Consider the following 23,777-nt stretch of genomic DNA (forward strand, 5'->3'; position numbering starts at 1 on the left):
AATGCTCTTGTTTACACAGCTAATTCTAGACTGGTACAGGATTAAGCATCTGTAACCTTAGTTGGTGTTAATAATTTTAACTGCTGTAAACAGTAGTACAGTCACTGTAAGAATGAGTTCAGACTAAAGGTCATGATTTCTAGGACTTTAATCTCTACACACAGCATATGTACAAGAACGTGCATGCATTGCAGCATTGTTTGTAATGAAAATACTGGAAACAAATAATAGGGAACTGGTAGAGTAACTTATGGTATATCTGTACAATGGCTACCATGCAGCCATAGCTCGAATGATTTCTGGGATACCATTAACTTTAGGGACTTCCTGGGAGTCCAGTGGTTAGGACTTTGTGCTTCCATTGTAGGGGCCACGGGTTCAATCCCTGGTCAGGGAACTAAAATCTCCTAGGCTGCACTGCACAGCCAAAAAAAAAAAAAACCCAAACCCAAAACAGCAGTTGTTTCTGAAGGTTTGGGGGAAGGAACTTCTCACAGTATGCCCTTTTACATTTTTGTACTGTGTGCATACTACTTTTTATATAGACAGCTCTGCCTAAGTCAAGGAGTAAATTCAGTGTGCTGTGTAACGCTACTGCAATGCGTAATACAAGGAGAATGAAATGCGTATTACAATGAAGGTGTAAAGGCATATGGAAACATGAAAGTTGTAGATGTTGAGTAACTGAAAATGTTGAGAGGAAATGAGGAACTTCAAGCCATGCTTCAAATGAGGCACCAATAATCTCGGTCATTATAAATAAACATCCTTTTTCCTGATACTTAAGGTTTTCAATAGAGGGCAGTTGGGGTATTTGTCCTGTGACTACGTCAAACATGCAAGTGAGGTATTTCCCAGATGGCGATAAAAGAAAGCCCCACTTTATGAAGAGCCTAGTGGGTTGGCATGCTTATGACTTGGTCAGCCTACTTGACAGAAGATGAAATGGAGGAGTGGAAGCCAGGTATTATAGTCCTGGCTTTGCCACTAATTCATTGTGACCTTAGGCAAGTGAACTTCTGGATCTACTGTCTGTCTATAAAAATGTATAGCCCCTAAAAGTCAAATTTGAAAAATGAAACGGATAATTCCTATTCCTAAGGGAAAAAATTTCACAAAAAGATGGAAAAGTATTCAGCTTTCCCATTAAGCAAAAGAATACAAATTTGAGATTTTATACCTGTGGAGACAACAACAAAACCAACATACCATAGCACTGAAATTCTATTAAAATCAGTACAAACACTAATATCTGTAATTTACAAAGCATTCTGGAAAATATGGCATGTTTACATAACTGAACCATGGAGATAGTCCTACCCTTTGACTCAATAACTGTACTTCCCAGGAATTGGGATACTTCATGGATACAAATATATATATATATATGTGTGTGTGTGTGTATATATATATATATATTATTAATTTATTTGAATTTGAAGATATTAATTCATTTGAATGTTGTAATAATAAAAGAAAAAATCTAGGCAAATGGTTTAATATGGGAACCTCAACTTGAAATATTGTACATCTTTGAGAACCATTTTTAATACTAGAAATGTTAAAAAGAAAATGCTACTCTGTTCAATGTATACAGAGATCATATACAAATATAAAATAATTTCACTTGGAAGAAGTATGGGTATCTTAATCAGCATTTAATATTTTTAAACTGGCTTGTAAATTCTAATAAAAAGAACTTAAGAATGAATTTGAGGAATTCAATCATTTGACCTCTGAGGTCTGTGATTCTTTATTTCTTTGATACAGCATTGAAGGCTTTGCTGTGAGGAAACTCGAGTGGACAAGATAATGGTGGATGAGATAAATCTTCAGAGTAGATAAGACTGTGGTACAGCAAGCTGAGGCCCCTGCAGTTTGGAGACAGGGACATATAGTGGGTTTTTCTCTTCCTCTTATATATTAACTCAGGTATGAACTGAATTTCGTGTTATTTATTTTTTAAAAAATTTTAGATATATACTACATCTATATCCACATCTGAGTAGAAAAGCTCAAGAATGATGAGAAAAGATGTAAAAAGGATAAACACAGATATTAGAACAGGGTGGAAGCCTGGAGACAAGTCTAATACAACCTCATTTTACATCAGTGTTTTTCACGGTCTTCATGTTTCCATGAAAGGAAACATGGTATTACATGTAGAGAAAATGCAACTTGGAGAAGATATGGAAAAAAGTAGTAGTGGAAGGGAGGAAGGGAAAAAGGTAAAGGCAGCAAATAAAACACTGTACATCTATGTGTATGTGGATGGTAAAGGGGATGAAGGCTGCTACCACAGGGTGGAAGTGACCACTAAGCCCAAAAGGTAGCTGCGATGGGTTTCACACACGGTTCTATGTATCTCTATCCTGGTGTTTAACTATCCTGTTCTAAGTACAGATCTTACTATCAGACTTATTCTAACTCAAAATGAAAGTACAGCCTTTCAAGTCTGAAAGATTAATGCTAATAAACTAGACCTTTAACCATAGAACATTGTTTTCTTAAAAAAACTGCAGAAACTGGTATCACATTGGCTTTTTCTGGTTTCTACATAAAGAAGGATGTTGAAAGATAATTTATTTAGATTGTACTAATTTTTTCTCCTCAGAGCTCATTTTCAGACATCAATTGTTAATTTCCAAATTAAAAAATTTAAAATCTTATAGTAAATCCAGATGGAAAACACATTTTTTCCATATAGCTTCAGAAGGACTTTGCATTGGTTCATTCTATCTGTACGACTTAGGTACGTGTATGTACTCTCAGAAATCAAGTTTTATGTATATAAACTTCTGAGATGAGACTGTCTGAAATGTTCGCAGAACTCTTATTTTAAAGGTCTGGCTTTAGTGCCATTGGTATGCTGGTGGCCACAACTATTTTGTGTCCAGAGGGTACTACTCACTTTGCTTCCATGTTTGACAGAATTTACTGATGAAAAAAAGCTGATGAAGGACAAGTTAGCGCTTGTCCAAGATGGGATTTTGCCTTGAGCACTGAACAAATCAGATTTTAAAAGTAAAGTTCAACTTAAAAAAAAAAAGTAAAGTTCAACTTACATCCCATTTTTGATGTTATACAATACTTGGCTTACTGGCACATGTTAAAAAAATCAAGCTTTACTTTTAATGACTATCAAGCAACTTATTTAGTTCAATAAAATAAGGACTATATTAAGCAATTTATCTTTTTTTTCCCCTTCTTAGACTTCAACATCTTGATAACCTTATATTAAATCACAACCTCATTTTACATATTTCAACAATAGTGTGTAAACTAGACTTTTGTTACCTGATTTGTATCTTACTATTTAGAAAATGTTTATGGCAACTTCTGAATTATCTTCAATTAATATTTGGTGCCAAACATCTAGGTTTCAGGCTGTATTTAGTTTCCCTTCTCTCTCTTACCCACCCTACTCCTAATAAGTGGTTAATAGTTTATTTAAAACAATTCTACTTTAAGAACATTTTCTACTTAGAAAAATCACATAGTAAGACCAAGATTACTAGGAAGACCTTAAAGAAATGTGTTAAAAGCTTAGAAGCAAAGTGTGGGAGGAATAATAAAAGCTTAAAACCTAAAGGTTTTTAATAAGATGGAAAAAGTTAATCATAAGTATTCAAGAATCATATCAGCACACATTAACATATCACAACTAAGCATTTATTACACTATTTAAGAAGGGAAGTAACTGCAGTGGTATTTCAGAAGCTATATCTTTTTTAATGTAATATATGCTCATAAACTCTAAACAGTATTTTAAAATATACAATCTCTCCAAAAGAAAATATTCAACTAAAGATAGATAACTTTTAATGTAAGCAAAATGTTACAAGATTTTTTAAAATTAAAGTCATCATCTGATTTTCACAACACATGTACAGAAATTTGCAAACTTTCTGTACAGAGAAGTATAACCTCTACTCTTGAGCGAGGCGTTCAATGACACGTCGATAATCTTCCACGAGTTCCTGAAAGCTTTCTTCCAGCTGTTCATGTTGCATGCTTATTTCTATCTGGTTCATCTGGTTTGTCAGTTCTTCCGGTCTGAGACATTTTCTCATTTTAGCAAGATCTCTCTGTTTTTTCTAAGTAACAAACACGAGTATTGGTTAGACCAAGAAAGCTGATATAAAAAAATATGTCTCCAGTGTTAAAAATAGTAGTAGTAGGAATATGCCCAAATCTATCCCATACATTTTTAAGGAAGCCTAAACATAATGTTACATGAATTACAAGCCCTCTAAAAAGAGGGTTCCAAAAGACATGGAATTTGTATCAATTAATGGTAAATATAGGTATGTGAGTGACAGCCCCCTCTCCAAAGCATACTAAAGAACTGGCCAGTACAGACACTCAAATATTTCTTTAATAAATAAGGTACTGTAACTGAAGAAAGACAACTGAAATTAAGTGCTATTATTTCATCAATTTTTAATAGTAATTAATCATTAATTATGTTAATCTTAATTCCAAACTGGCTTCTTCTGCCACTATTATTTCTGAGTTCCCTTACCCAGCGATGTATTTATGGACCACGTATTAATTTTACCATAAACTGTTGGGAGAGTTTCAGGAAGATAAGCCAAAAACTGTCACACTTTAAAAAACAGTATTAACTAGCATTTATTGAGTCTCTACTGTCTAGACATACATTATCTTATTAAACCCTCTCCATTTCACTGAGAAGGAAACTACCATTTCTCAGGAAACTGAGATTTGCATCACCCTAAGAATCTGGTAACAACTTTTAGACAGGTCACTATCAGAACAATACAGTTAGTATACTGAGGATGGGACTGGAAGGGACCAAGTTAGCAGTTAGTTTAAGAATTCAAGAGATGATGAAAGCCTAGGCCAAGTCTGCTTAGTTACAGACCAAGCAGAGGTGGAAGGTACAGAACAGATTTAGGGAGGAAAACACTGGATGATGTGGGGAAAGAATGCAGAATGACTCCAAGATTCCTAGGTGGGTGGCAATACTGCATTATATAAAATACTGTAATATATGAAACTTTCATACATTTTCTTTTTGTTTTTTTCTTTTTTTATTGCATATGTGTATTTTTTCTGTTAGTTTTCTTTTTCTTTTTTTTAAATTTTATTTTATTTTTAAACTTTACAATATTGTATTAGTTTTGCCAAATATCGAAATGAATCCGCCACAGGTATACCCGCGTTTTCAACTTCCCTGGTAGCTCAGCTGGTAAAGAATCCACCTGAAATGCAGGAGACTCTGTTTCGATTTCTGGGTCGTGAAGATCTGCTGGAGAAGGGATAGGCTCCCCACTCCAGTATTCTTGGGCTTCCCTGGTGGCTCAGACAATAAAGAATCTGCCTGCAATATGGGAAACCTGGGTCCAATCCCTGGCCTGGGAAGATCCCCTAGAGAAGAAACAACTACCCACTCCAGTATTCTGACCTGGAGAATTCCATGGACAGAGGAACCTGCAGGCTACAGTCCACAGTCGCAAAGAGTTGGACACAACAGAGCGATTTTCGCTTTCATACATTTTGGATAAACTGCTGTAGATTATATCCTCTTTCACTTAAGCATTTAATAAAGAGCTAACTTTATATAGAGATCAGAAATCAAGTATATTAACTTATGTAATCCTAAAAACTATGAGACAGGTACTATAACTTTCTTCAATTGAAAAAGAAAAAAAAAAGGTGCAGGTGTTAAATAATTTGTCATAGAGGCAGTAAGCAGAGAAGCCAGGATCCAACCCCTAATGATTAATTAGAAGTCCGTATTCTGAATTCCTATATACTGCTACTGCTACTGCTAAGTCGCTTCAGTCGTGTCCGACTCTGTGCGACCCCATAGACGGCAGCCCACCAGGCTCCCCCGTCCCTGGGATTCTCCAGGCAAGAACACTGGAGTGGGTGGCCATTTCCTTCTCCAGGGCATGAAAGTGAAAAGTGAAAGTGAAGTCACTCAGTCGTGTCTGACTCTTAGCGACCCCATGGACTGCAGCCCACCAGGCTCCTCCATCCATGGGATTTTCCAGGCAAGAGTACTGGAGTGGGGCGCCATTGCCTTCTCCCAAATTTCTATGTAACTGCCTACCAAATACAATTAACAACAACAACAAAAAACCCTGAAAACAGTCTTAACTCCATCCTAAAAACTAATAAATGTCTCTCAAAGGAAACCTTAATAGTTTTGGAATATAAGACATGCAGTGCTTCTCAAACTTAAATGTGCACAAACATCAACTGGGAACCTTGTTAAAATTAAAATGCAGGTTCTCATTCAGTAGGTCTGGGGTGGAGTGAGAGTCTGCGGTTCTAAAAAGTGCTCCTGGATGATGTTCATATTGCTGACTTAGTGTGTGTTTGTGTGCGTGGCTGCACTGCTTGGGGGATTCTTAGTTTGCCAACCAGGGATTGAACCCATGGCCCCTACAGTGGAAGCACAATCTTAATCACTGGATCACCAGAAAATTCCCAATGTTGCTGATCTTCTAATCACACTGTGAATAGTAGTTCTAGAGAAGTGATGAAAATTCAGGTTTATTACTCCCAAGCCCTGGAAGGACAGTATATTCCTCACTCTTCAATCATGTGGATAATAAATCCTTTGTTTCTGCTGTGAAAGTTACTTTTTTTTTTGCCAAGAAGCACAACTGCCTCTTGGCGGCACCCAAGTTAAGGAAACGGGTCAGGAACTAAAAGGTAATGCATCCAAAAATTATCATGGTATGTTATAAGAAAAAAAATTATTCTTCTAAACTGCTAACCAGTTATAACATTTATAAAATAATCTAACCCCATTGCTTGAAAATGCCTCCAATCATATTAAATTCTCGTATACAACAGAACCATCATTTTAGTTCTTAAATATTAACTATCAATTCTGCTACAAATAACCTACAGAATGAATCATGTGCCAGTGACATACTGTTTTAAATTATTAACTTGTTTTAAAACTCAACATAGAAAACTAAGATCATGGTATCTGGTCCCATCCTGGCAAAGAGAAGAGGAAGAAGTGGAAACAGTGACAGATTTTATTTTCTTGGGCTCCAAAATCACTGCAGACGATGACTGCAGCCCTGAAAGTAAAAGATGCTTGCTCCTTGGAAGGAAAGCTATGACAAAACTAGACACCTTACTAAAAAGCAGAGACATCACTTTGCTGACAAATGTACAATGTAAGAACTGGACGATAAAGAAGGCTGAGCACTGAAGAACTGATGCTTTTGAACTGTGGTGCTAAAGAAGACTCTTGAGAGTCTCTTGGACTGCAAGATCAAACCAATCAATCCTAAAGGAAATCAACCCTGAATATTCATTGGAAAGACTGATGCCAAAGCTGAAGGTCCAATACTTTGGCCACCTGATGTGAAGAGCTGACTCATTGGGAAAGACCCTGATGCTGGGAAAGACTGAAGGCAAAAGGAGAGGGAGGCAGCAGAGGATGAGATGGTTAGACAGCATCACTGACTCAATGGACATTGATCTGAGCAAACTCCAGGAGACAGCGAACAACAGGGAACCCTGGTGTACTGTGGTCCATGGGATCACAAAGAGTCAGGCACAACTTAGTGACTGAACAAAAACAACAGATCTCTTACAAGTGTTTACTTCCCCAGTTTATCTCCCCCTTCATTGCCACCTTCAATTTCATTGTCAGTTTTTCTCAGATGGATGTCAGAATTAATTTCTATTATAATTTTTATTGACATAGAACATCTCTGAATTAAATTTAAGAGCTCTGAGTACCTAGGAATAAAAAAATACATGTACTAGCTTTATGGAAAACTATGAAACTATTAGAGAAGTTCCTCATGAGCATGTAAACTATGGTTCTTTTAAAATAAGTTATTTGAGCTATTTGTTTTATTGATTTTAATATTCCTAAAACTGCATGTGTATACTGCTTTGTATATGTAGGAATTATAAATTCATCTTTTAAACTGTGTTTAAAAAAAAAAAACTTAAACTGATTGGGGATCACCTCTATCCAGCAAGTGACTTACAATGGGAGTACAAATAAAATACTGAAAGACAGAACTCCAGAAGACTGGAATAGACCTCCTCTAGGCTCAGAAGAAATTTCTCCCTCCAAAAACAAACAAAAAGCTAATTCCTTCATAGACTAAGGCTGTGGATAACCTTAATTAATGCAGAAAAATTAATTAAAGATCATATTAGTGTCAGTTTATTTAAGGTCCAAAAAACAACTTTCTTCTTGCCTAGTTTTCAGAGGTTCCAAGAAGGTTTACAAATATCTCAAAAATTCTACCACCTCTAAGAGCGCCTTAATTTCCATCTGCTCAACCAGTCTCTTTTGTGAACTACAGAAATAAGGTTCTTTTGCAATAATTTAAAAATAATAATGGTGTGGAGACGTATAAAAAGTCCTAAGACTTATCGAAAGGTTACCTTTAAAAACATGCACACTGTATTGTATTTCTTTCTCATCAGTTCCTCACTATGGAAGTATTTCCATTTTAGAGAAGAGAAGCCTAATACCCAGATTTTAATAACTGTCAACACACACAATTTGTAAAAGTTAAAGCTAGACCTCAAAATTGAGTTTTCTGATTCCAAATCCAATGCTATTATAACAATGATTCTAAATTTTGTACTTGCAAACCAATTATGAATTAAAATATGCCTATGAAACAATATAAAAATTTAAATGCTAAAACCAAGCAGCTGCACCAACTTTTCTTTTTTTTTAGTCAAATTGTTCAAATTTATCTTTTTTTGAACACCTGAAAATTACTTCTGTACTAAAGAATTTCTTTTTGTGCTTTTAAAATGATTCTAGTTAATACAAATTATTTTTATCCCTTCTTGGCACTGATACAAATAAATTATCAGTACTTAAAGAACTTTTAAAGTAAGGTACAACTACTTCTAATATCTACCCAAATAAATTTCTTAGTGGAACTAAACTGATATGGAAATTTAAGCCCTTAAAAAAAGGCAGCACAGAATTGGACTTTGCTATCAATAAACAATTCCATTCCTCTGTAATAACTTAGCAAAGTTACATTTTTTTATAATAAAATGTATTAAAGTGAAACATAAATTCTAGATTCCAAACTTTCCCCATTTGGCATATATTTTAAAGATTTTTTAAAAATTCAAAATCACACTCAGTATTAAGCAATTTTACTTTATTCTTAAATATAATTTTGCATTTGAGAATGCTGTGATAGCACAGCACAGTATACAAGTATCAGCTTGGAATGACAAATTGGAGAAAACCATCTGCATACATTCAACAAAGAAATCTTCTAACTCTTCCCTTGCATATAGGGCATTCAACTACTTCTAGGCTTTTACCAAGTTTGTGGTAGGTTTTCTATCACACTGTGGCTATCAACCCAGATCAAGATTTCTTGGTTTTCTCAATGAGACAGAATACTGGATAACTAAACTCGTTAAACTTGGCATACTATAAATAGGGTTTGAGCAAGTATCTAAAGAATTTAATATTTTGTATGAGTGCAAGGATGGTGATACCGATTTTGACTGTTAAGAATTTAAATAGTTTAATAACCAGTTTTTGGTGGTCTTTTAGAAAAGGTGAACTTGCTAGACAGGTGAGGATACTTAATAATATAAAAAAAAATTATTATTCTTAAGAGTAGACAATACTTGCTTTTATGAACTACAGATATTCCCATTATTTGGCATAACTTCCTGACTGCTATTTATACTTAGAAATCATCTTTTATTTGCTGCATCTGCCTATATAAAATGTCACAAGTATCTGAGATACATAATTTAATAAATTACTAAAAGTTTTAATACTCTTAAATGTTGTCATGCTAACATCTAATTATATTGTTCTATATGCCCAATTTCATCATAAAGAAATTTTCCAGCTACCAAGTTAATATTAAAGATCAAAATCTTTGGAAAGTACCATTTCTACCAATTTTCTGAAGTTTCTGAGCTGACAAACATAAAGACTGATAAAGAATAAAATGTTATTTCTGACAAATTTGGGGGAATAGTCGTTATAATTTATTACAACCTGTTATATGCAGATGGTAGTTCCTAAGTTAGAAAATCAATTAAATTGATTTTATTAATTGATTAAAGTATTCCATTAAATTGCTTAATGAAATGGCACTATGAAGAAAAAACATATTAATTCCAGACACAAGATTTGTATGTCAGGCAAATAATTATTTTTATATTCAAAATGTGCTATATTTAGAATTATAACAAATTAAGAAATACGGTTGCACTGCAAACAAGATGTGATAAAGGAAAAAAGCTGAGATTCAACGAGTAGTGTGACCCTATATACCATTAACACTCAAAAGACTGGCTCTATAAAGCAGAATCTATGATAAATAAAACTTGGATTAACTTAGAAAAATCATAACTATGCACTTGATATAAATTACTCATTATTAACTGACACTCTCCTTAAACCTTAAGACAGATTCAAATTTGTCATTCATGTTCCCAACTATGGTGCTGTATAAGCCTCTAGGTCTAATAGTATATACAAATGCAGTACCCAGTAATTAGTTGTTGAATAAATAAATGAATATTCTCTCCAATCAGATTACTGCCCAACTACAAGAATCACAAATCTTCCTCCACACAAGTTGGCATGGACAATATCTACCTTAATAATTAATGGCCAAAAGATGAGGAGGCCAGACCTGATCTAGGAGTGGAATATTTTTGAGTTAAAGGAAAATGAAATGAAAAAAAGCAGGGGGTAAAGGAGCAAGAAAGATGACAAAAGAGATGAACAACACTAAGTTGTGATTTCAGCTCTGGTCAAGTACAGGGGTTACAAAAGGCAACCAAGGCCATATTTAGGAAGAAAGAAGCACGTGTAAGCAGAATATAGGGACAAATAAAACAATGGAAAAAAAACAAGATAATTTGTTAGGAAAGATTCTGGGCATTCAGTTTTTTAAAAGATGCATACAATGAAAAAAATAACCACGAGCAAACTATCCTTGGGATTAGTTTTTAAGTGAATGGAAACATTTATAGTTTACACTGGAGAATTCTTATAACTAACTGGAAGAATATTTTCACTTTTGTAAAGTTTAGCAGCATGATAATGATTTGGACTCTCCCACACATTGGCATTTGCTAGATATTCTTCATTTTCAACAGTGACAAGAATAAATGTTTAAGACTTCAAAGTCCTACCTTATATGGGCTAATTAGTCTTCTTTTAATATCCAGTCTATAGCTTCTGTATTGTTCAGCATCACTCATGTCAGTTACCAGTAGTCGAAGAATTTCATAAACCCGTCTAGCATGTTGCTAATAAACCAAAGAAGAACATGAACATTTCAAATCACAAATAGTAACACTTTCCCAAAAGAACATATCATATACTGAATACCTGCCATAGGCCAGAAATTATGCTTGGTGCCAGACAAAAAGCAATAAAAGATAGTCTCTGTGCTCAAGAAGGCAAGCAGTCTACTGTGTAACACAAATGAATGAGGTACGGTTAACTTCATGATAGAAATGTGCACAGGACACTACGGCAGCACAGACTGAGAATGGGGGAACAATGTTAGAAGAGGCGTCCTGGGGGAATAAAACCTGAGTGAGTCTTAAAGGAAAGGGAGCATGCTGCTCTTAAAACAGGGAGGCACTATATGTGCGTGCACGTCTCACGTACACACGTGCAGAAGTAGTTTAACATTGCTGGGACACAAAATGAAAAAAACTGCGAGTAAATCAGCTACATGAAAATGGTAGCAAAAGAAGGGGAAGGAGACCAATCAGAAAGCTCAGTTGTTAAATCAGGCAAAAAATGATGATGGTATTAACTGAGACAGCACAAACAGTAATACTAAGGGGACAAGGATTCTAGAAATAAAGAGGAGGAAGACTGTGGAGGAGGGTATGGAATGACAGTGAGATTTTCACAGAGTAGGAGAGATTTAGGAGGCAAGAGAACATATAAATCTGAATAAAATTTCAGACGAAGGACAAGGATTTAAGCAATATCAATATACATGGCAAGAGTTTAAACCTTAGGACTGGTTAATGGTTAAGACAGTCCAAGGAAAACATACACAGTGAAGACGGGGGTGTGTGTGTGGGGAGGGGAGGTCAGAACCCTGTAGTATAGTGCCAGTTAATGAGCAGACAAAAACAGTCAAAAAAAATATGAGAAAAATCAGGAAGTTGTGGTAACATTGAAGCCAAAGGAGTAGGCCTATAGTTTTCCTATTTCTGTCATTCCACTTATTTATTGGGAGTGAGGAAGAGGTCAGGTATACATAGGTTAAGATAATACTGAAATTTCTGGAAGAAACACCTGAACTGAGCCTGAAAAATGTACTACCTGGCCAGGCAAAGATGAAGAAACAGGAGAAGGGGTTATCAGGGCAAAGGGAATAGTTGATATACAGGTACATAAAAGGAGTAAAGTTGTAGCACAGTTGGGAAATGGCAAGAGGTTCAGGAGAGCCAAAGCATACAGGAAAGTGGGAGGAAGCTGAGGCGAGTAAGGCAGGCACGGGCCAGATGACGATGGTGTCTGTATGCCATACTGAGGAGCTTTAATCTCAATAATAATGTCTTCATATTCTCTTTCTCTTGAAAGCTGAGCTATTAAATAAATTCTAGTTAATTAAAGGTTTAATACAGTCTGAGATATAAATTATTTCTAAAATTGTATTTTATCTTAAAACCATGAGCCCATTAAAGTGTTTTTATGCGGGAGAAGATGGAAAGTTTCAATTCAAATTGTTTTTTGAAGGTCAGTCACCAGTGAACGTTTGGCATAGTTTTGGACCTCAGGAGGAAAATCTGGATTGCAGATATAACAGATGAGCTCTCGGAATTAAGTAGAATGAGAAGAAATGAGGATTGGATAAAAAAACTCTGGGAAGAATTATATTTAGGGAGCATACAAAAATGTAGAAGCCAGTGACAATATCTCAAAAAAGATGAGCACAGTGGTTAATTGAAAAGCTAGGAACTGCAGTGCCTTAGAAGCCAGGGGAGGGGAGGCCGTCGGCACCAAGTCCTCACTACTGGATACTCTTCATCCCTCATATTTTTATATTCCAAAACCTACCCATTGTTCAAGGCTTAGATCAAATGTATCCCCACTATGAAATATTTTGACTTCTTGCTAACATAAATATAATAATTTCCTCTGAATTCCTATATTATTTGTCTGTACTTACCTTAAGATATTTATTACTTTAAAATCCAAACAAATACATCTAGAAGTATAAAAAGTGAAAATTATATGTTTTATTCCAATCCTCCTCCTATCAATATAGTAGTATCCAGGGGCACTAACTACTTTACCAGTTTAAATAAACATTTTCTTGTTATACTTAATGCAGCCATGAAATCAATTATCTTTCCATTCTATTAATGAGAAAACTGAGGCAGAAGGAAGTAAACTAAATTGCTCTAAGCAATTGCTCTAATTGCTCAAGTGGTAAAGCCAGATTTGATCCTGGGCAATCTGGCTTCAGGGCCTGTATGTTTTTTTTTTTTTCTTTTTTGGCATGTGGGATCTTAGTCTTAGTTCCCTGACCAGAGATCAAACCCATGCCTGCTGCAGTGGACATGCGGTCTTAACCACTGAACCACCAGGCAAGTCCCAGGGCCTGTATTCTTAACCACTGCTACTTCCTACACATGTATTCTTAATGTATTTGCAACGTTTAAATTATGTATTTAAATTATTTTTTTCAAAATTTAAATGTTTTCCTTCCAGAATAAAAATACCTTATTTATTTTGAACTTCTGTTGAGCCTCTATTGCCATATCTTCACTGAATCCTTGCATTAACTTTTCCCGGGAAAAACAGGGCAAATCTTGACAAAACTTCACAAGCACAAAGTCTCTCAATTTCACATAGCTTTTGGATGGATCTTCCGCTAAAGAAAGAAAGCAGAATAACATTTCCCTTACCCAGCATAACTTATTCATCATCTGCAACCTCAGTATACACACTAACCTTAGAAAGGCAAATATTCTTCAATGAATTATATAATACAAAAGTTACAATATGAAAGATTATAAATAAAATAGCACTACCATCTTTGTCAAATAAAGTTATAGGTACAATCCTTTTGCAAATAATACATATATATTTGCGAAATTTCAACTACTTTTCAAATATAAATTTTTTAAATTAATTAATTAGTTTTATTTTACAATATTGTATTGGTTTTCCCATACATTGACATGAATCTGCCATGAGTGTACATGAGTTCCCCATCCTGAACCCCCTCCCACCTCCCTCCCCATCCCATCCCTCTGGGTCATCCCAGTGCATCAGCCCCAAGCAACCTGTATCAAACCTGGACTGACGATTTGTTTCACATATATTTTACATGTTTCAATGCCATTCTCCCATCAAATATAAATTTTTGACTAGTTTGTTATCATATGTACCTTAGTTTTATTTTCAGTTAAAGCAGCTGTATACACAAGAGATCCAAGTTTGGATAATCAATTCCAAAAGCCATTTTCTGATAGCTAAGGGTTCCAAAGCTAAGTTTATAACTCCCTTACTTTAATCTAATAAACTTCAAAGTCTTCTATGCTTCTTTAACTTAATTTTAAAAAAGTTCTTCCTTTTACAAAACACTCTTTTTCATTTAGAGAATATGATTTTGATTCTTTCTTCATTGCATCTGAGTAGCATAGACTTCCTTTATGTTTGTCTATGTTATCTACATTAGACTGAGTAGTGGACAAGAAGATACCAAAACATATAGGTAGAAAAAACACTGCATAGTCAGAGAGCATGAGTTTGAGTCCCAGTTCTGTCATTTATAGATGAAGGACTTGAGGCAAATTATCTTATTTCTCTGAGCCCTCATTTTCTAATTAGTAGATGGTATAAACAAAGAATGTTGAAGTCTGAGCTAGTTCATGGGTCATAAAACAGTTTTGTTACAATTATCAACTCTCTACCAACTGTTCAATGCAATCCCTATCAAAATCCCAGCTGGCTTTTTTTATTGCAGAAATTAACGAATTCATCCTAAAATTGATATGTAAGGAAATCAGAATAGCCAAAACAACCTTGAAAAAAGAACAAAAGTCAGAGGACTCACATTTCCTGATTTCAAAATTTACTCCAAAGCTACAGTAATCAAGACTGTGATACTAGTATAAAGATGGACATGTAGGTCAATGGGACTGAGTTGAGAGTTTAAAATAAACCCATACATTTTTGGTCCATTAATTTCTGAGAAGGGTGCCTTGACAATTCAGTGAGGGAAAGAATAGTCTTTAACAAATGGTACTTGGACAACTGGGTCTCCATAAGCAAAATGAAGTTGGTTGGCCCCCCCTTTCCTCACACAGTACACAAAAATTAACTCAAAATAGATCATAGACCTAAATGAAAATAGAGGAGTAAATCTTCAAGATCTTTGGTTAGGCAATGGTTTCTTAGATAACAGAACCAGAAGCACAAGCAACTAAGGAAAAAGTAGATAAACAGGGCTATATAAAAATTTATAACTTTTATGCTTCAAGTGATAACCTTTAAGGAAATGACAAGATAACTTATAGAATGGGGTAAAATATTCCCAAGTCATATATATGATATGTAACTGTAACCAGACTTTCTATATAAAAAACTTTGTAATTCAATAAGTAAAGGTCAAATACCCACCACCCAATTAGAAAATGGGCAAAGACTCTAAATAGGAATCTCTCAAGAAGATATAAATACACACAATAAGCACATGAAAGGATGTTTAACATTATTAGCCAAAGGGAAATGCAAATCAAAACCACAATGAAATACCATTTCTTATCCACTAGGATGACTAGAATAAAAAAGACAACAAGAATCAGCAAGGATGTGGATAAACCGAAATCCTCATGTACTTGCTGGTGGAAATATAAAATGGCACAGCCACTGTGGAAAACAGTCTGGTGTTTCTTTAAAAGGGGAAACATAGTTATCAGATTTTCCACCATTTCCACTCTTAGGTATGTACCGAAGAGATATGAAAACACAAGTCCACACAAAAAATTGTACACGAATATTTATAATAGCATTATTTAGAAGAGCCAAAAAGTAGAAACAACCCAAATGTCCAACAACTGATGAATGGATAAATAAAATATAGTATATCCATACAATGGAATAGTATTTGGCAATAAAGTACTAAACTAAATAAAAAATAAAGTACTACAAGGAAGAACCTTGAAAACATTATGCCAAGTGAAAGAAGTCAGTCATTTTATTGTACGATTCCAATGTCCAAAAGAGGCAAATCTACAGAGACAAAAAGTAGATTAATGGTTGTGTAGCACTGGTGGGGGGTTGAAAGGGTAGGGGAATAAGAGGAAAGAAGTGACTGCTAATGAGTACTGGGTTTCTTTTTGGGAGAATGAAATACTCCAAAATTAGGTTAAGGTGATGGCTGCACTGTAAACATGTTTTTGAAAAACTGAACACTTTAAATAAGAGGACTGTATGACATGTTAACTATATCGCAATAAAATTTTTATTAAAAAAAGAATCTGAGCTAAAGGTAATGTTTTATGATTGAGTCATTCATTCATTCAATCTATATGTACTAAATACTGTCTTTATATTTCTATGCAGCACTTCATATACATGTAATTATTAAGTAACATTATATGACTATGGATTTAAGGTGGTAAAGTGAAATTCTGTCATGGCATCGGTTTGGTATGAAATTGTGATTAGGAATACACAGAAAATGAAATCAACAGTAAACCAAATAACAAATGCAGACCTACAGAAAATCACCAAATAAACATAACACTGTAATTAGTTACTTTGTCTAATTCTTCAGTCTTTTCCTTATTAATCTGGTCACATAGCAGTTATACAAGTCACCCAGAAACATGAAGGACATTCTGATTCCTCTATGTGCTGCCACCAGTGTTTTTTTTTTTTAACTACTACAATAACCTGGTTTTCCTCACTTGTACTCTGCAGCTTTATAAAATGTAAAATGGACTGACACAAACCTAGATTGAAACCATTCAAGTATACCAGTGTAACTAATGTGTGTCTCAAAGAAAGGGAAGAGGGAGAACAGCTAAGGAAACACTGGCCAAAAACTTTGCAAATTTGATGAAAAAAATTTTATCCATACATCCAGGAAGCTCAACAAGCTTCAACTAGGAAAAACATAATGTTACATATCTAAATACATCATAATCAAACTTGAACGTGAACTGAATGAAATGAAAGCACAATTTATGAAAATTTATATGATCAGTAAAACCAGTACTTGTATTTATATAATAATATTTAAGTATTATTTAGATAGCTATACTATTAGAAAAAAAGGACATCAAATCAATAACCTAAGTTTCAATCTTAACTAGAAAGAGTAAATTAATCTCAAAGCAATAAGAAGAAAATAATAAACGTTAAACTGGAAATCAATGAAGTAGAAAATAAAACAACAACTGTAATGAAAACACACCAAAACAATTCTGAAAAAGAACACAACAGACTTTCATTTCCTGATTCCAAAACTCAACATAAAGGTCGAAGCTCTGCTACCACTGGAGCCATGACGCCCAAAGAGAGCAAAAGCAAGGCCACATAGGCTGGGTGAGGCAGTATTTGAGTCCCAAGGAGATCAACAAAGCCATGGTCCACTGATGATGAGTTTGCAGCGACCAGCCCTAGTCTGCGTTGTCTAGATGCTCACTGAGAGCAGGACTGTCTTCTGGGAGTGTGTGCCTCTGGGTCCCTGAGGCCCCTCTTCTCTGCTCCATTCCCACCCACCTAGCCAAGGCCAGTACCCATTTCTAACTCTACTCATCAATCATTTGAAGAACTGTCTGTTTAGTTTACAGCCTCCAGGCAAAACAGGCTCCACAAATTCAACTTACATTGAATCTGTGGAGCTAAACTTGACATTACTGTTAAGGCAAAACACACACACACACAAAAATCCTCAGTAAGAAAACTATAATAAATGTATCAAGACAGTATGGTTCCAGCAGCACTACAGACACAGATGATTAGAGTCCAGAAACAAATCTTTACATTATGGTCAACCTATTTTGAACAAAGGTACCAAGGCAATTCAATAGAGGAAAGGATAGTCTTTTTAGCAAACTGCTGGAAAAACTATGATCACATGTAAAGAAGATTAATTTAGAAACTTTCCGCACATAATGCACAAACTTTACCTCAAAATGGATCACAGATCTCAATACAAGAGACTGGGGATGGGGACTGACTGGGGATAGAAACGAGGGAATCTTTTTATGGTGACAGAAATATTCTAAAACAGGCCACAAAACTAGGCAAGTATACTAAAAATACTGAACTATATATACACTTAAAATGGATGAATTTAATGGTATGGAAATCAGACCTCAATAGAGCTGCTTTAATTAAATCTCTACTAAGTGACAAACTCTTAAGCAAGCATTTCTTGAAAAAATGTTCTGAAGTGCTAACAGCGACACACATGCTTATCCAGTCTACCTCTTTCTGGTTTGGAAAGAAAGAACTGTGTTGCTAATATCAGTATAAAATAAAATTTAGTATGGGAGAAAGCCTAAGTAACTTAAGTAACTAATACCCCCCAGAATTTTAGGGGAAAACACATCAAAGGTAAGAGAATTACAGTTGATAAAAATCTAAAAAAACTCACACCACATTCTTATCTGTAATTTTCACATAAATTAAAAATTTGTGTAAAAAAAATTTCCACTCAGGTTTAAATAATCCATTATACACTAACAATATTTTGTTTGTAGCTTCATATAAGTGGCCAAGTCACCACTCTTAACTTTAAGTGCTTTAACTAAAGGTGTCAGCCTGAAAATGAACCTAAAATGATAACACCCATTAATTTGTGACATCCTTCAATTGCTTTGTTTCTATGCTACATAAGTGATGCATTTAAAAGATGAAATTTGCTTGGATATAAATTTATAGTTATACATGGGCTCAAAGTTTGAGTTTTTTCCCCAAGTTAAATACATCATCTACCAACATTAATACTCTGCTATCATTTAAAAAAACACTCTTTTAACTCTTCATATTACAAAACATTTACAGATAAAATTCTAAAAAGCCATGTAACATATTCCAGTACTACAAGGAATATTTAAAGAACAGATTTAATTAACTCTTAATATACACTGATAGGTTAATAACACTGACATATAGCCCAGGATCAATTTTTACTGTCAAACGCAACTGTCTCTGCAATTCTGGAAGAAATAAATCATTGATTCTATATGTAAGGTCATATAACCAAGATGTGTTAAAACGCTGTATATCTTATGATACTGACATCCTCAAAAGGAAAATGGCACATGATATAAAGAACTGTTTCCCAGTATTTTACTTTTAAATGCTAAAAATAGGGAATTCTCTGGAGGTTCAATTGTTAGGACTCGACACTCTCACTGCCAGGGCCAAAGTTTGATACCTAGTCTGGGAAATAAGATCCTGCAAGTCACGAGGCATAATGTGCTAAAAAAAAAAGTGCTAAAAAAAGAAAATGGGTGGCAATTATACCACAAAAACTTATCCTGTAACATAGGCCATCAATGGTTAGGTTTTAATTTTTACTATATCTGGCTATATGTCAATTAAGCAAAAGGCCATCTCAATATAAGGAATATTCTGGGTTGCAAAGGGAAATCCAGACCCTGCAAAAGATCCAAAAGTTTTAAAAATATGCAAAATAATAGATCTAAACACAACTAAAACAACCAAAGAGAGAAAACTATCCTTTATTTAAAAAGACTGAGAATGGAAATCTAGGAGAAATATCTTAATGAGAAGAAATGTATCAGTTATTTTTAGTAATTTGCTAAGAAATGTTAACACTGAAAATAAAGGCCAATACCCAGTTTTCTAATTCAGAAGTCCTTTAACATGTTCAGCATTTTCTCTTTAGAGACTTCAGTTTGCAATGAATAAAGGCTACCATTATTGATGACTCTTCACTGAGATTTAAGAAATAAAATTCTTTATCTGCTAATTGGCGCTAAGTATCAAGGACTTTATAGGCTGGAGTAGACAGAAGAAAGTGGTTAAGAGGCTTCACAGAAACAACCCCTGCTGGCACATTACCCACTAGAGAAGACAAAGACTACTTATGGAAACCCTAATCTCCAGACTAAAATCACCAAAAAGTCTCTTCATGTAGTACCAAGTCCAAGCTCTATAAGTAAACAGAAGCTAAACAACTTTCAGCTTAGCTAAAAAGAAGTGTTACTGATTGTGTAAAGTTTCCATAATTTTACAAGTCACTAAGCTAGTGAAAGTGTCAATTTATAACTTTTGATATAAAGTAACTTTAGTAATTACTTCTTTATCTCCCAAGTTTCCAAATCATTTAACAGCAGCAATAAAGTTAGATGAAAAGATAAATCAACTTTATAAAATGCTTGAGAAATAGACTGAACAAATAGTCATACCATACTTGCAATATATATATATTTCTGACCAAGATTTCCCATTTTATATTCAGTTCATTATCCTCAATTTGTTCAACTAATTAAGCACTTCATACTCAGAGATGCAATCCAATTTCACAAAGGGTTTATGATTTAAAATGAAACTTAAGTCATCTCTAAACAGTTCCAAAAAGACCTCAGGAGACTGCTATTTAAAACAAAAGTTATTTCTGACAAAACCAAAATTAGTAAAGAAGAGATTTAGAAAAGCTCTTTCAGTAACAAAATTTACATACCTGTAATATCAAGAACAGAAGGAGATGCAATGTAGTATCTATGAACTGTTTCAAGAAGTTGAGCACCATGGCCTTGACCTTGAAATGGAGTCAATATCAGCATTTGACTATAGTAAAGAAATTATATTAAAATATTACAATCTGACCAGTTTACAGATTGCAAATCACTACAGTAATACAAACATTTTAAAGTTTGTGTAGTTTTTTTTCAATCCATCTTTAAGAATTCCAAAAACCACCGAGACACTCAAAATTGTAAACATTTAATCTTCCAAACGGTTTCAAAAGGAACAATGAAATAAATCAGTACACAGCCAATGAATAATGGTATTTTTTAAAACAAATCAACACTATTATAATAAGTATTAGAAACTTCAGCAGTTCCTTCTTCTGAAATAAAAGACAAGGCACGTGTTATACTGCCAATTACCTTACACGTGGCCGGGTTTTGTCTGGGTACACATAGTAATTATAGACTGTCATGTAGCCTACGGTCGCAAAGAGTGTAGCTCCATCCTTATTATACTTCTCAAATCTGCAGATAAAACAGAAAGCCAAGCAGGTCAATTACAGTCGCGCTCCCATGCAGTGTCCATTTTCTTTTCCATTCTCTGACTGAATTTTCAGTGTCAGCAAGCTACTCTGTGAGGGCCCAATGGGTACACCTGCTATGTTCTGAATATACAATTCACTTAATTGGTGTGCAGCAACTTGGATAAATCAGACCTCTTTACATCACTTCAGTGCACTTGCCTATTATAAAGATGAATAGGTGGCAAGTAAAAGAAAACACAGGCAAAGCTCATTTTACTGTTTAAGCCTACATTCAGAGCCCTAACGGACAACAGCATTTAATTCGGCTCTATTCTCAAGGTCTCCCAAAGCATAATGAAGGAAAACTCAAGCCTCATAAACAATAGTTTTTCTTTCCTGGGAAAAATATCATTATACTGTCCCAATAATTGGGCTGCCACAATTAAAATGCTGGCTTTGTGGAGGTAATAAGGTCTACTGTTGCTTTAGAACTGTACTTACACTAGAAAGTAGTGCCATCTTTCATCATCCACGTCAATAAAGCTAGCAGTTTCAATAAACCACATCAAAAAGGTCTGAAGCCTTTCATGATATTCTCGAAAGCCTCTACATGTCATGTCAGCCTAGGGAAAAAGCCAGGAAAAGTCAGGTGAAACTCATCACAGAGGTAAGTGAAAGTCTGCAGAACGCAAAACTCTTCTGTGGGAAAATGTTTAGAAGTCTCAGATTAAGATGTGTACACAGACACACATACAAAACAGATCTTTGTTTTTAGTGCTGACAAAGACTTGTTTCCTGAAGTTAAAATAAATCAGTGAAAATAACACATCAAACAGAACACAGGTTTCAGGCAAATTAAGTAAGGGAACATTTAGATCTATCTTTACCTTATAAATCTGAAAGGTAAAGTTTTCTCCTCCTGTTGGACTGAGAACAGAGTATGTGTGAAGTAAGGTTCCAAATGGCTTGAAATCAGCTTCTTTTTCCAGCAACGAAAGAAAATCATTTGTGTTTGTGCAAAATCCAGGTGGAATGATTTGTCTAATTTTCCCCTCAACATCATCTGCCTAAAGAATGGAGATTAAAGGACACACACAGAAATTAATAACTCTGACCTAGTCGAATATGCTTAGTTTTTTTGAAAGGGACAAAATTCACAAAACTTCAATTCACTGTTAAACTAAACAAGTGAACACATAGCAAATTGGGAAAGGATGAGTTTCATGTGTACAAGATTCTGCCACAAAAATGTGAGATGAACACAAGTATAACGCAGAAATAAAAAAGAGGAGGTGAGGCGGGGAGTCTGAAATCAACTGCAAGAATGAATACAACCCTACAGAAATCTCTAACATCATGTAGAGAAGGCTGACCACACCCCTTCAGGACAACTTGAACTGGCCAAAACGAAAGACTGATAATTATTTTTATTAAGTTACATGTGTCAAGAAGAGTATATTATTCAAGACATGAAAGGATCTCCAGCAGTAGTGAGGTGAGGCTAGAGTCTGACCAAACAAACGGTAAGCATGAGCAAGCAGGTCATTAACTCCCTCACACCAAAACTCAAAATTAAGACTATTTAAAATATGCCCACTTAGGAAATACATAAATTATATGACTGGATATATTATCCACTCATCCTATAACGTGACACAATTTTTACAGAGTTGAATTTGTGACAGTAAAAAGAGACAAGCCTGGACAACAAAATTAAACTCAGAGATTAAAATTACCCTTGTTAAACAACCTCGATGAATGTTAAACTATCAGCTGAGCAGACTTCATAATCCTTTTCAAAACCCCAAAAGACCACTTGATTGAATACATTTACTACTTCTCTTTAACCATGAATATTTGATGAAGTCTTACAATAAAGTATTACTGCTTCTCACCAGGCAATAAAACTTAATGAATTGGTCTCAACTTAACAAAACCTTATCCCTCAATACAGTCCCTAAAAGCCTGACATTACATTCAACAAAATGAGCTTGCATTCTATTCAAACTTTTTCCTGAACAATGAGGCCAGGTTTTTACTTAATGGAGTTTGCCGTGAGTTCAGCTGTAATGTTTGTATTGTATCTATTTCCACAAGGACTGACACAAGAACACTTTGTGTTAACTTACTAAGCAGCTCTTTCATACCGTTTACATGCATGATGGGTATTAGTTCTAAACCAAGACCCTTGCTACTTAGCATTCAAAACAGGGAAATTAAGATGCTTAGGACAAAATGCACTACAAAAGGCTAATACAACATGCTACTAATTCCTGTCCTTTCAACCATCTTTTAACTAAGCAGAAGCAATGCACCTGCAGATGAATAGCACTTTATTATCACTCAGTTACATTTCAGGATAGAGAACCAGGGATGGAGTTTATTACAAACAAGTTTTATTTTCAATGCTCTGGTACACCAACATTTATATATAACTTGTTTATAGCTATAAAAAAGAGCTATTATTTTAAAATATAGCTCTTCAACATTTTACCCAACAGCTTATTTCTAACATGTACACCAGTCTGTACAATCCATTCATGCTCAAGGTTAAATGCACCACATTTG

The 23,777-nt window shown here is 34.7% G+C and overlaps 2 protein-coding genes across 3 annotated transcripts in view; one reads left to right on the forward strand and one right to left on the reverse strand.

Moving 5' to 3' along the window:
• SLC25A12 (solute carrier family 25 member 12) overlaps nt 1–23,777 on the forward strand; it is a 187,193-nt gene that overhangs the window by 12,309 nt on the left and 151,107 nt on the right. The gene's annotated exons all lie outside the window — the stretch shown is intronic.
• Nucleotides 3,110–23,777, reverse strand: part of HAT1 (histone acetyltransferase 1) — a 40,470-nt gene continuing 19,802 nt past the window's right edge. The window contains exons 5-11 of one of the 2 annotated variants that reach the window (XM_027557627.1): nt 22,097–22,276; nt 21,711–21,832; nt 21,106–21,210; nt 20,676–20,782; nt 13,723–13,874; nt 11,161–11,277; nt 3,110–4,097 (exon numbers count right to left, since the gene is read on the reverse strand). In XM_027557627.1, the coding sequence (XP_027413428.1) occupies nt 3,930–4,097; nt 11,161–11,277; nt 13,723–13,874; nt 20,676–20,782; nt 21,106–21,210; nt 21,711–21,832; nt 22,097–22,276 (951 nt within the window). In that variant the 3' untranslated portion in view covers nt 3,110–3,929. The remainder of the gene's footprint in view (nt 4,098–11,160; nt 11,278–13,722; nt 13,875–20,675; nt 20,783–21,105; nt 21,211–21,710; nt 21,833–22,096; nt 22,277–23,777) is intronic. The other variant, XM_027557638.1, reaches the window with a different exon arrangement.

Source organism: Bos indicus x Bos taurus, chromosome 2, assembly GCF_003369695.1.
Source record: "Bos indicus x Bos taurus breed Angus x Brahman F1 hybrid chromosome 2, Bos_hybrid_MaternalHap_v2.0, whole genome shotgun sequence".
Taxonomy (NCBI): Eukaryota; Metazoa; Chordata; class Mammalia; order Artiodactyla; family Bovidae; genus Bos; species Bos indicus x Bos taurus.